This window comes from Abramis brama (genome assembly GCF_963993115.1).
Source record: "Abramis brama genome assembly, chromosome: 10".
NCBI classification, from domain to species: domain Eukaryota; kingdom Metazoa; phylum Chordata; class Actinopteri; order Cypriniformes; family Leuciscidae; genus Abramis; species Abramis brama.
Window position 1 is genome coordinate 22,440,695 of NC_139972.1, and position 13,571 is coordinate 22,454,265.

Consider the following 13,571-nt stretch of genomic DNA (forward strand, 5'->3'; position numbering starts at 1 on the left):
TAACATCCTCCACATGTTATTTCATTTCATATTGAATAGAAATGTAGTAGCATGTTGATTTGCCAGTCGTGGGACTTTCATGCGGAGAACTCTTCTCATGTGTGTTTTGGGTTTTAACACTTTTTTTCTAGTTTGTAGTTTTTGTAGTTCTAATCGAATCTTCGGCCAGCGCATGATAATATTAGTCGTCAGAGTGTGCACGGATCCGTACTCTGTACACAAATAGTAGACCATCTTAGTACCTTTGGGATACTAGGTAGCCTACAATTTTTAATACTATCTAGGATGGATAGTATGCAAATTGAGATGCAGCAAATGTAGCTCACAATGTTACATTTGTGTGTGTCTGTGTATGCAATGTTTGTACATTAGTATTTCTGAAAAACACTACATAAACAGTTTTCTCTGTTTTCAGTGACCAAAAAACAGAAGTATTCCCTCACTCACAGGAAGTGAGGTCAGAGACGTCGTCCAATCCGAGTTCACCAGAGATCTGCCCAAACAAAGAAAGGTGGGTCTTTGTGCTGTTTCTGAGTTCCAGTTCCTCATGTAGCCACAGCCGATTTAAACGCAATGTTGGGATGTTTTGGCCTTTTGATGACTCCGAAATGCAGTTTTAAATGCTTTTCCAGCACATTTTCTTTAGCAAAATCCTGTTTATTTCATAGTTCTTCAGCAAAATAAAGAATTGTGGATTTCTTTTGTGTGATCTCTGTCCTGCTGGTTTGGTCCTGCAGGCCATTCGTGAAGCTGAAAGAGTGTAGCGGCAGAGCTAATATCTCCCGATCCTCCTCCAGCACCAGCAGCTTTAGCAGCACAGCGGGGGATGGAGATGGACTGGAGGAGCTGGAAATGGTGACACACACACACACACACACACACACACACACACACACACACACACACGCACACACACAGTCAAAAACAGTTCTGTTGACCTTTCAGGAGATTCAAAAGATGTACGCACACACACACACACACACAGACACACACACACTCACACACACACACACACACACACACACACACACACACACACACATATATATATATATATATATATATATATATTCAGCATTCATGTAGCCACAGAGAACAGCTTCACCTTGCCCAGTCCTTCAGGAATTTGCTGCTGGCTCTTATATAGATACTGTTTAAACATGAGATATAATTCATTTTGGGTATATCAAACAAGCAATCTTTGGTCTTATTAATCTATTACTTGTTCCAGAACAAATTGATTTTGGTTAAGGGGAAAATTAAGTTTCATAACTTTATATTTAGGCTATATTTCACTTAAATCCTGTACTAGTGTGCTGCTTTTATGTTTGACTGAATTGTTTTGCTTTAAGTCTTAAAGGGACTTTACTGTCAACTTGAGATTTGAATCCATGGTGGAAGGAAGTAGCTCTGAACAAAAGAGGGTTTTTAAAGACACTCTGTTTACTTATTCATTTTAGCATTTACTCTCCCATTCAAGTGCCATCGGCAAAGCATGCTGGGGAATAGACATCCCAGCCGTTTCAGTTAAACTTAAGTTTGTTTAAATTAAAATAAATCATTTCATAAAACTCAAAACAATGAAACAGTTCAGTTTACTTAAAATATATCAGTTCTGTGAACTTGAAAGAAAAAGAAAGTGCTAAATACTCATAAAAGTTAATTTGACTGAACTAATTAGTTTAATTTAAGTTTGTCCTACTCAAACCAATTAATTATTTTGGGTGTTAGGGTTTACAGTGTTGTATAAACACAATATCACACTCGTAATTGTGATTCGATTACCTACGGCCGAATCACAGCCGTGCTGATATACAGCTATATCGCACTGCTACTCATGTGATATATATATATATATATATATATATATATATATATATATATATATATATATATATATATATATATAAATACTGCATATACACAATGATACATATGATTTATTTTGTTGTTTTATATAAAATGCATAATCTACCTTGAAAAATAAATATTTTTCTTGTTTTAATCTAAGTCTAACAAAATTTTGTTAGGTTTATGCTTAAAGCAAATACAGTCAAATCAATTGAGTAATAAAAAGTTTTAAGGATGTTTTTTTTACAGCGGGAAAACAACAAAATTATTCATTTTTGCAGTGTGTCTGGTTCTAGCAAAGCTCTAGCAGATAATTACCTCAGATAAGCTCACTGAAAACAATTGCATTATGCTTCAGCCACATCTAGGATTTTTGGATATTTTTTAAACTGAGACAAAATGATCAAGAATAAACTTTTTGCCATATGTTTCTTTCTCTAGCAAAGCTCCTGCGGACAATCGCTTCAGAAAAGCTCGCTATGAAAACAATTCAATTACGCTTCTGTCACATCTAGAAGCTTCCAGTACACAATTGATTTGCAGATAACCATCGCACACTTTCTAAATGGCCCTTTGCATTGATCCACTCAGCCTGACGCCTGTCAATGTGCCTAATTACTGCACCAGGACTAGTTCTAGGACAATCTATAACAAATGCAGTAGTATTAACAGTGCCACTGCAGTTCACTCAGACTGTCATTTGGTGTGTGTTGTGTCCTGTAGAGCAGTCACCCGTCCACGGCTTCATCTGTGTACAGTCCGTCTCTCAGCGTGGAAAGCCAGAACTCCGGAACGCCACTAATCATGTGCCGCAGTCCCACAGGTGAAAAAAGCAATCATACACTACACGGCTAAAAGTTAGTGGACGGACACCCGAAAACCACACCCATAGGTGCTTGATGAACATTTCACGTCAAAACCATTAAGTATTAATAGGCAATCGGTAATAGTTGAAATAGTCACACTCGCAATTAAAGGGATAGTTCACCCGCAAATGAAAATTCTGTCATGAATTACTCACCCTCACGTCGTTCCAAACCCGCAAGACTTTTAAAGATCAAAGAAATTAAGATCTTTTCGATGAAATCTGAGAGTTTTCTGTCCCTCCATTGACAGCTACGCAACTACCACATTTATGCTTCAAAATGTGCATGAAGAGATCGTAAAACTAATCCATATGAATTGAGCGGTTTAGTCCAAATTTGATGAACAGGTTGAATTTAGGCTTCAACTTTTTCATGCACAAACAGATTAGAAAGATGTAAAAAATAATAAATGTAAAAAAGCATAATAGGATCCCTTTAAATAGTCTGAATCATCAGTTAGAATAAGGGTGGTGTTCACATACTGTACTTTTGGCCATGAGATGCACAAACGCACATACTTGCATGCACACACAAGTTCTTGCACGTTGGCACTGTAACAAAAAACAAGAACTCCCTCTGTTTTCCTCAGATGTAAAGAGCAAAACTTCACCAAGGTCAAACTTGAAATTCCGCTTCGACAAGCTGAGCCACTCCACAGTAAGTACCCTGTCCTCGAATAACCTTTAATATTGAGGGTGTGTGTGTATTTTGATATTGGTTTCAAAGTCGATTGTTTTATGGTAGATCAGATTGATAACAACGGTGATGTTGAAATGATAACGGCACGTGTGTTACTTTGGGTTTTATGGTGAAAGTGCATTTGTTATCTTAGATCTATAACAGCGCATTTGTTTCCATTTGCAAAGTGAATAATGAAAATACATTCACTGAGAAACAATCCTTTCTTTCAGGGTCATTAGGTCAGACAGAAGCCACTGCATGGACAAAAGGTACTTTGCATGTTACTGTATGCACACATCTTTAAGCTAGTAGGGATGAGCAGATGCATATTGAAATATCAAAACTTTCGATACTGATACTTGCATAGAAATAGAAATAAAGTTGTTTTATTACATTTTATTTATTTAGAATGAAAATGAATGGATATCATAAGCTTTGAGGTGAAAAAACAAATTTTGTTAGAAAGTACAGCATAATTAAATGAATGCTGAAACATGTTCTATAATTGTTGTTAACAAATGAACAACAAAAAAGGAGTCTGGTCATTTTCCATTTAGGCCTTTCTAATGGATTGTTAAATAGTTTTAGTTACCCATTTTAGCTTCTCTGAGGTGGCTACCAGTGAATTTCAGGATAAAATACAAAATTCTGCTGTTCTGCAAAAGGCTCCTTCTTATGTATCTGAGCTTATTGCTCTTCACCAAGCACTTAGGTCTTTAAGATCAAATAATAAGTCATTGCTTTCTGTCCCTCGATCTCATTTAAAGTTAAAAGGCGATCAGGCCTTTGCCGTTGCGGGTCTGAGGCTTTGGAATAGTCTGCTTCTTAAACTTAGAGAGATCACATCTTTAAAGCTTGTGTTAAAAATGACTTATTTTCTTTAGCCTTTAAGATGTTGGGCTAGTATCTGTATTAGTTTTTTTTATGCTGCTGATTGTACGGCACTTTGGTCTGCGCGTGCAGTTACATAAATAAAGTGAAGTGAAAGTGAAGCACTGAAAAAAAGTTACATTTCAGTCGTTCAAGCACTTTTGACCGCGAAGAACACGAGTGCGACTCCCACATGAGGAGCACCAGAAGGTTAACAAAAACTAAAACTAGAATTTTTGATAATTGCTGAAATAAAATAAATTAAAAATTTAGATTAGAAAAATTAGAAATGTTGCCTTGGCATCTAACTGAAAAAAGTTTGTTGAAGTACTAAAATGACTAAAACTGAAATAAAAATAAATAGAAATAAAAAAGATAAAAGATAATTCAAAATATTAAAAATAATATAATTCTATATAAATAATAACACTGATTTCCATTTAAAAGAGGTTTACTATAGATATTTCCATTTACTATATCTCTCTATCTTAGTTTTGTATGTACTTTAATGAATCTGTGCACTTTTAACGTACATAATTTACCCAGTGTGTCTGTTCTTTGTCTTTCTAGGCAGTGGCTATGAATGGATTTTTATAGATTGGAAGAAAAAAGGGACCATTTTCTCTAGCCGATGCAACAGTTATTACTGTTCAACATATTACACAACTGAACACTATGTTAAGAACTGATCCTACAGTCTCGCACAAAAATGGTTTAGAGGACACCAGTCTTAGTAGAAAAAGCAACAAATGTCTCTGTTAGTCCAACATTTTAAATGTAGTGCTCCAACAAGTGTTGAAAACTGTCCTTGCCTAGCTGCGATTGCTTTCTAGACAGATGCTCAATATTAACACAGCCACTTGAAATACTTGAACAGTACAGTCATTAAATGTTACAAGAGAGAAGGACTACAAAACTGCATTATCAGCTCCTGTACAGCTACTATACCCTGTTTGTTGCAGAGATTACGGGTCATTTTGAGTCTTGTAACGCATCGCCCATCAGTGTAAGCCTTAAAATACTCTTCACTTTAGAGAACCGTGCACTGCTGAGAAATGAGTTGGTTCTGTTATTTTCGAGTGACGTGAGAAGAGGTCGAATTCTTTCCTGAGGGAAACCAAAGAGGAAGATTTACCAGGGGTTATTGTTGGTAGAAAGGTAAAGGTTTTAACAACAACAACAAAAAACATGCCATTGTGTGATTGACAAAGACACATTTTATTATATTTTAAAGCAAAATCTTTTCAGTATACATTTAGTTTTTTGAATAAAGACTACAGTAAATTTGTTCAACACTGGGTTGGCAGCTACTGCTGACTTTATTGAACAGGTATATTAGCACAATTGAGTAAACAAAAAAAGACTTTCCATATATATATATATTTATATATATTTAAATTATTCACTAACCCTGGTTTCACAGAAAAGGCTTAAGCTAGTCCCAGACTAAAATGCATGTTTGAGCTGTTTTAACTGAAATAACTTGCACTGGCATATCTTAAAAATTTCAGTGCTATTGTTTTACCTCTGAATGCACACCAGTAATGTTTTTTTTTTTTTCAAATCACGTTTAAAAAAGCTACTTAAATGCCCTAATTGAATAACGCCTGTTTCACACATGCTCTGTTTGCTGTACGTATGCTGCATTTTAAATGAAAACGAGTGCCATCCATTTTGGCCTTGTTGAGGTAAGGTGTAGTTTTCCTTGCTTTACCCTGGGCAAAAAGCTGTATGTTGACTGTGAAATACAGTCTGCATCCGCTTGCAGTGTGAAAGCCAGGCTTAATCCTGGCTTAATCTAAGCACTGTCTGTGAAACCAGGCCAGAAAGCAGAGACACATCAACATGGTTTGTGGACTTGTGGATGTAATAACGTTATTCGATGTAATGTAATGTAATGGTGTAATGTAAATGCACCGTTATTCAACCATGGCTGGCAGAATAATGTTTTGAAGGACTTTTTTTTTTTTTGGGAAATTGTGTTATTTACAAATATGTGTTTCTTCTCATTCCTCATGAATCAGTTGTTAGTTTTCAGCGGTACTTATTGGTGAGGGCATTAGACTGCAGAGAGCGAGTTAAATATTCTTGTACAATAGTAAGAGCATTCACATAAAATGTGATGGCATATATGTTTGTACTGCCATAATTTATTGCTTTTAAAAGTTGTTGATGTTACGTTAAAAAAAAAATACAGAGTCAAAAACTATTTAAAAGATAATTTAAAAGATGATGTATATGTATATTTGGTTATGGCATGTGCCATTAAGAATTTATTATAAAATAAAATGTATTTTGTGTCAAATAGCGGTCTGTTGTCTAAATCATTTGAAAAATGTCTCCAATGCCATTTGCTCAAATATGCCTCCTTTTATTTCAGGTACAATCACACAATCCATATACATAAGCACATCTTACAGGCATCCCTGGAAGATCAACACCATCAGATACAGCATTACAACTACATGAAATCAAAGTGTAGCATTCACATTTCAAAGGATCACAAGTGTGATATATTCTCAATCTTGTTGTGTCTAACATTGCAACTGTACAGCCACTATGTTTACAGTCATGTTTGTTCTGGTATTCAAAAATACCCACAGCCACATGCAAGATAGAAATGCAAGATGTCTTTCTGTTCAGGAGAAATGCACAGAGGAGTAAACAGTTGGCTCCGGCACTTGTTTTGGACAATCATTCTGCCGCCTTGAATTTTTCACTGCAACTTCTGCATACACCAACTGCATAAATGATGACAAGAAATCAGTCATATTCAAAGGTCATGGATAGAGAAATCTAATTTCCCTTGATCTTTTGACATATAAGAATTCATTGTACTATAAAAATATCCTGTAAGTTTCAGAACTGAAAACTTCCAGTCCAAAACCAGCTTTTATTTAAATCAAGCTCAGAAAACGACTCGTTTCGGATTTTGTCTCATTATGACATTATAATGCGATAAAAGACCGCCTCTACAGAAGAAGATCAACGCCTACTTCTACATCATTGCCTCTTTAGCACCGCCCACCGATTCAAACATGTCATGTGCTAGTAAATACGAGATAGACCCAAAAACAGGATTACTCCAGCAATAAAACCATAGAGATGTCTCTGGGGATTACAAGACGTCTTTGCATTACCAACCTCGTGATCCTAATAGGGCTGAAGAAAAATGCGATATGCGATAACTCATTAAATAATGCGATATGCTATACGATAATGCTTAAAGTGTGTAAAATAAACTTAAATTATCTATTATATAACCTACATACATGTTTCACATTCTTTTTGTAACAAGAAAACATCCCTACAACTTCTGAAAGTGAACAGCAGTGTTTTACTGTAACATAAGTAAGTGTTATTTTTACATCAGTGTAAACCAGAAGGTTTAGGGTTTCAGGAAAGCCTACATTAGGTTTAACAACAGAAACTGAATAATCAAATGTAAAAATAAAACACGGCTTAGTTTTCACTCTATGAATTAAATATCTATACTGATTCTTATTAAAGCTACAAAAGTTATTCAGCCAAGATCAGTGAGTGATTTTCTCTTTGTCTTTTGTTCATGACCCCAGTTATTGCAAGCCGTTGCGATAAGCATATCGCGATATATGCATTTGCGATATTTCGATAATTTCGATATATTGTGCAGCCCTAGATCCTAACATTTAAAGGGATAGTTCACCCAAAAATGAAAATTAGCCCATGATTTACTCACCTTGAAGCCATCCTAGGTGTATATGACATTCTTCTTTCAGAAGAATACAATCAGAGTTGTTTTAAAAAATGTCCTGGCTCTTCCAAGCTTGATAATGGGAGTGAATGGCTGTATGTTTTTGGAAGTCCATCAAAGCGCATCTATTCATTATTAAAGTGCTTGACACGGCTCTGCGAGGGTTAATAAAGGCCTTCTGAAGTGAAGCGATGCGTTCGTGTAAGAAAAATATCCTTATTTAAAACTTTATTGACTAAAATAACTAGCTTCCAGCAGACGGCCGTACGCATCGATTTACGCCAAAAGAGTAACCGTTGAACTTGACTCACAACGTAATGACGGCAATTGACGCCTTTCGCGGTTTAAACAAACAGGGCTGGGTAACCACGTTCGTCATTATGTTGTGTGTCATGTTCAAGGATTAAGGTCCTTGCACACGAGTCCGAAATTCTCGTCCGAAATTTTCGCATGTTAAAAAATAAATACGACCTCACGTTATGTCAATCACACTTTCACACTGCCTCCGAAACTTTCATCCGTCATAAAAAATTTTTTTTTTTTGAAAGGGTTCGATTTTCTGTTTTTCGCATTCGTAGCAAGCATTTTGAGACACCGAATGACGAATATGAAAAAACACATACGAAAATTTCAGACTCAGTGTGCAAGAACCTTTACTCTTTTGGCGTAAATCGGTGCATACGGCCGTCTGCTAGAAGCTAGTTATTTTAGTCGATTAAGTTTTAAATATGGATATTTTTCTTACACGAACTTACGCTTCACTTCAGAAGAGCTTTATTAACCGCCGGAGAGCCGTGTCAAGCACTTTTATCATGAATAGATGCACTTTGATGGACTTCCAAAGACAGACACCCATTCACTCCCATTATAAAGCTTGGAAGAGCCAGGACATTTTTTAATAAAACTCAGATTGTATTCGTCTGAAAGAAGAATGTCATATACTGGACACCAAGGATGGCTTCAGGGGTGAGTCAATCATGGGCTAATTTTCATTTTTGGGTGAACTATCCCTTTAAGAAAGCGTGGATTAATTTTATTTGTATCATAGTTCCATTAAAATGGTGTCAGTAAGACTATTCAGTTGTTCACTTAATTTTACTGTGGATTCATTTTTAAACGAGACACAGTTGCAGGCTTTTCAGAGAGACTGAAAATAACAGATGATGCAGTGCCAACTACATTGGATCCGACAGTAATGTCGCAAAACACAAGTGTGTGTTGCAGTGTTTTTACCATGTGTCACTATTGCTTTGTCTGATACAGATCTTTTGATATGAGATCTTTTAAGTATTTATACTGTAGCGCCGCAGTCAAACTGAATAGTTGTGATATGCTATTCTATCCTTTTTATTTTATTTAAAAACAGGACAGTACACTTTATTTGCCACAACCAAGACTTATAAAGCATATGTAATAAGCATGAATGTTTCACATTGTTGGAAAATGTTTCAACTATTTAACAAAATATTTTTCGACATCGGAAGTTTTCGAGATGTATTGGCACTGGGACGTTGAAAATTATTTTAATAAAAATGTTTTTTAAATGTAAAAATCTTGATAACATTGGACCTAGAACATTATTTTAAAAAAATTTAAAAAAAAGATGTCCATGACTGCTTTAAACAAACCAGAAAGCACAAGAAACTGAGGTACTTACTTCCTTATTTGGTTTCACTCTAGCTGCAACTAGAAAAAGAAAAAAAATTAAACACTAGGCAGATAAACAACAATACACACATAGATAGATAGATAGATAGATAGATAGATAGATAGATAGATAGATAGATAGATAGATAGATAGATAAATAGATAGAGATCTGACATGACACATATATAGATGAGTTGATATGACACATCTGCAGAATAGAGAGTTGGCTCTTACAGGAAGTGTAGGAGCGAGGCGGGACAGGGGGTGGTGGTGGATGATCCCGGGTCAGACACCAAACTAATCCCAGAACAAGAGGAAAGCACATCGAGGCACTAAGGCACAGCAGAACTCTATGAGAGAGGTTTCTTCCCGATGAGTCTACTGATGCTGTCCAGAAATAAAGACATTAAATGGATTTGATTCAGCTAAAGGTTGATGATCCCCTTCATACTTTCTCATTTTATTTTTTTATACTGTATGCAAATTTCAAAACAATAGCATGTCCAGAATACACATACCTGCAGTCACATTAACATATGTCACATGCCCACTGCTGGCACTATTATCCTGAGGCCAGGTTATCATGCACTTGTATGGTCCAGCATCTGACTGGTTGATGTTGTGAATGTGGACTAACAGATGTGTGCTATTGGCTGTTGAGCTGTAATTAGACAGCTCGATTCTTTCGGAAGGAGTGAGGAGAGTAAATCCTGTGCTCTGCATTTCCTGGAAAACCCATCCTCCAGTCCAGCCAACCCCACAGTGTTGCACTTCACAGCTCAACTTGAGACTGCTTCCCTCTGGAACAAACTTGGAAGCACGACTTGCTCGAACAGATAAGCACAGTTCACATGCTGAAATCAGAGTATAACAAGCGAGTTGAGATTTTAGTTACACAAAAGCACTTTTACTGTGTTCCGATTGTAGGCTAGGCTACTATTAAAGGGATAGTTTACAAAAAATGAAAATTCTGTCACCATTAACTCACCCTTGTGTTGTTTTAGACCTGTGAGGGGTTTTTTGTTCTGTTAAACGCAAATGAAGATATTTTGAAGAATGTTTGTAGCCAAATAGTTGTGGGCACCATTGACTTTAATTCCCCCCCATACTATGGACTTTAATGGTTCCCCACAACTGTTTGGTTACCCATATTCTTTAAAATATCTTCTTTTGTGTTCAACAGAGCAAGAAACTCATTCAGGTCTAAAACAACACGAGGGTGAGTAAACGTTGACAGAATTTTCATTTTTGGGTGCAAAAACATTAAAAAGAAAAGTCTGAGAACGACATGTTTACACTACTAAAACATTTTTTACTAAGAAAAACAGTTTCAAGTAGCCTACTTTTGAAAGTAGGCTACCGCAGTTTTAACTATGATTTTGAGAAGTGGCTTACCTTTTAACATACTCAAAAATGCCAGAAACGTCAAGGAACACCTGTAAGCGCTTTTCATCATTTACAATTTGTCCATACTATCTGACGACTGTCCTCTGTCCAGTTCGGATGATTCTTCTGTCGCGTCTCCGCAGTAGGCTTCCTAGTTACTTTCTAAACTCTTTCTAGCTCCGTAAAACACCCCCTCTCTTTATTCACTTCGGGGAAATCTACTGTTTCAGTTTAATTACGCTTGGCAGCTTCAGCCGAATTGTTAATGTGCAGTTTAAGGAAGGAAAGGCAAGTTTGCCACACGCTAGAGGGAAACCTAGATCATATCCTTCCTGTTGGAGCAGGGAATCTCCATCACTGTTGACATCCCATTATAACTGGACTGAAACTAGAAGACGAATGATGGAATCTAGATAGACTAACATTGCTACTTTGTGAATGCAATAGCCTATGTGTGGCTGTCCAGCTGTGGTAATTTTGCACTGGGCAGGAAATTAAACTACAGATAAGGAAGGGTTTCCTTCAGTTTTAAAATGCAGTCGATATTTTCTTTGTGTTGTTGCTGTTTAGAGTTTCTTCCCATAATGCAAATAACAATAATAATTTGCTTAGCATTTTGTCATTTTCTAGTAAAAAATATCCAAACATCCTTAAAATAAGATATCTTTAAAAACTGCATTACAAAGAGTGAATAGAGAATATAATTTTCTTACACCACTGGGAAATTATTATACATTGTTAGATTTATGCTTAAACATAAAAACGTGCCAATGATTTCCAGATACCTTACTGGAAAAAAGGGGGGGGGGGGGAATAGCCTAGGCCTATATATATATATATATCACTCCCCCCCTCAAAGTGATCAGTGCTACTACACTAGTGGCGAGGCGGATCACAAAACTTATCACGGATCCGTGGTTTGATTAAAATCCATTTTATTTTAAAATGCGCTGCTTTGACTGGCTCCGCAGCCTCTTTGTAATCACCACTCTGCAGACTTGCTTAATGTCCCGCCCACAGCGCTATATGATTGGTTTGGTTACACCTCACGAGTAATAGCCTATCAACACTTGCGAGACGGTTGCAGGTCTTTTTTTTTACGCCGCATATTTAGCATATTACTGAAGCGGGAATAAACATCACAATCTGATTATGTTTCTATGATGACAAGCAGAGTTAGTGTCCCAGTCACACCACTGAGAATGGCCGAAGTTACACATAGGCTACGGTGTTTTACTCAATTGAGGCTAAACGCAAAGGTTTTTTGATTACTCACTCACTCTTGAGTGTCTGGCGCGAGTGATTTCAATGTTGAGTCAATGTAAAGACCATAGACTGTAAAAAAAATATGGACGTAGTGTCCGTGACGTCACCCGTAGGTTTCTGAAGAGCATTTTTGAAGCCTAAAGTGGGCGGAGCCGGCCGTCGCCATCTTGGCCTTGCGTCACTCCCGGATAACAGAAAATAGACAAACAGGCGGGGCGTGAGTGGAGCTGAGGAGCCTGGCTATCTGAAATCACCTAGCTCGACGTGATCGAGTTAGCTGATGATGTAAAGCCAATTAAACGTTCCTATTTTTGCCCTTCGAAATATTATAATAGTTAAAAGACACGGCTACAAGTGAGACTGTGTATTACTTCGAGAGTGTTTGTGTATGACAGTGATTTATGTGCATACATGTCCGTCACTCTTTCATGGTCCGTCAGCGCGGCATCGCTCAAGTTCGTAGAGAGCTTATTCAGTCCATTTTAAATTCTGATGTTGGCCGTCTCTCAAATGGGTTATGGTTTAACCGTTAAACCATAGATATATTGCCTTTGAAGTGCAAATAAATGCGCTAGAAAATCCGCGCTCATTCATGTGCATTTATTGCACGGACGGAGAAAGCGCCGACGCCTGCATGATTTCATCTGACGGTACATAAGCATATTATAATCCATCTGTTCCATGGGAGCAGAACGAACGAGCATTTATTGACGTTTTAAATTTGAAAACCCCAAAAAGCAACGAAATTGTCAGACATCCATTAGTGCCTGTTCACAGAGGAAAACAACTGAAATACAGCGCTGGTTGTTCTCTCAAACGATAACGACGGAATCCAAAGACGTGGGCTTTGTAACGTTACCCAAGTATTAAATTGTATGAAATAATAATCCCGAAAAAAAGCACAAACACTGCAGAGATGGCAAGTTCAGCAGCTAACATTGCTGAGGTGAAGTGACGGCTAGTAACAGCAGACAAACGGGCCGGCTAGCACTGACAGCGGCAATCCATCTGTCACTCAAGTGGCTTGGCCACACCCTTAAATTTAAATATTAATCAACTAAACGGACGAGTTATAAAATAATTCACCCCCCTCACAGTTGTTATGAAGGGCAAAATTAGCTGTATAGACCAAATCCACATACAGACACCAGGCTTTAAACACGTTTTTTTCTGCTGTAAAATTTGGCATTTTAACATGGGGGAGATACAGATTTGACTCACTTCTGACAACAGCCTCAAGCGGCCAGTCAACGAATTGCAGTTTAACTCA

General features: G+C 37.0%; 2 protein-coding genes across 8 annotated transcripts in view; one reads left to right on the forward strand and one right to left on the reverse strand.

Annotated features, from left to right (window-relative positions):
* The window catches only part of rap1gap2a (RAP1 GTPase activating protein 2a), an 80,468-nt gene extending 74,850 nt beyond the window's left edge, over positions 1–5,618 (forward strand). For all 7 annotated transcript variants that reach the window (XM_084127147.1, XM_084127148.1, XM_084127144.1 and 4 more), the window contains 6 exons: positions 416–511; positions 738–855; positions 2,575–2,674; positions 3,307–3,374; positions 3,629–3,667; positions 4,839–5,618. In XM_084127147.1, the coding sequence (XP_083983273.1) occupies positions 416–511; positions 738–855; positions 2,575–2,674; positions 3,307–3,374; positions 3,629–3,637 (391 nt within the window). In that variant the 3' untranslated portion in view covers positions 3,638–3,667; positions 4,839–5,618. The remainder of the gene's footprint in view (positions 1–415; positions 512–737; positions 856–2,574; positions 2,675–3,306; positions 3,375–3,628; positions 3,668–4,838) is intronic.
* A 627-nt stretch (positions 5,619–6,245) lies between these two features.
* LOC311091302 (uncharacterized protein) lies at positions 6,246–11,394 on the reverse strand. The gene is made up of 5 exons (XM_084127156.1): positions 11,045–11,394; positions 10,168–10,503; positions 9,884–10,036; positions 9,659–9,687; positions 6,246–7,009 (listed from the first exon to the last, which is right to left on the reverse strand). Exons 1-5 carry the CDS (start codon positions 11,103–11,105, stop codon positions 6,908–6,910), a joined length of 681 nt encoding a protein of 226 aa, XP_083983282.1. The 5' UTR covers positions 11,106–11,394; the 3' UTR covers positions 6,246–6,907.
* Positions 11,395–13,571: the final 2,177 nt, after the last annotated feature.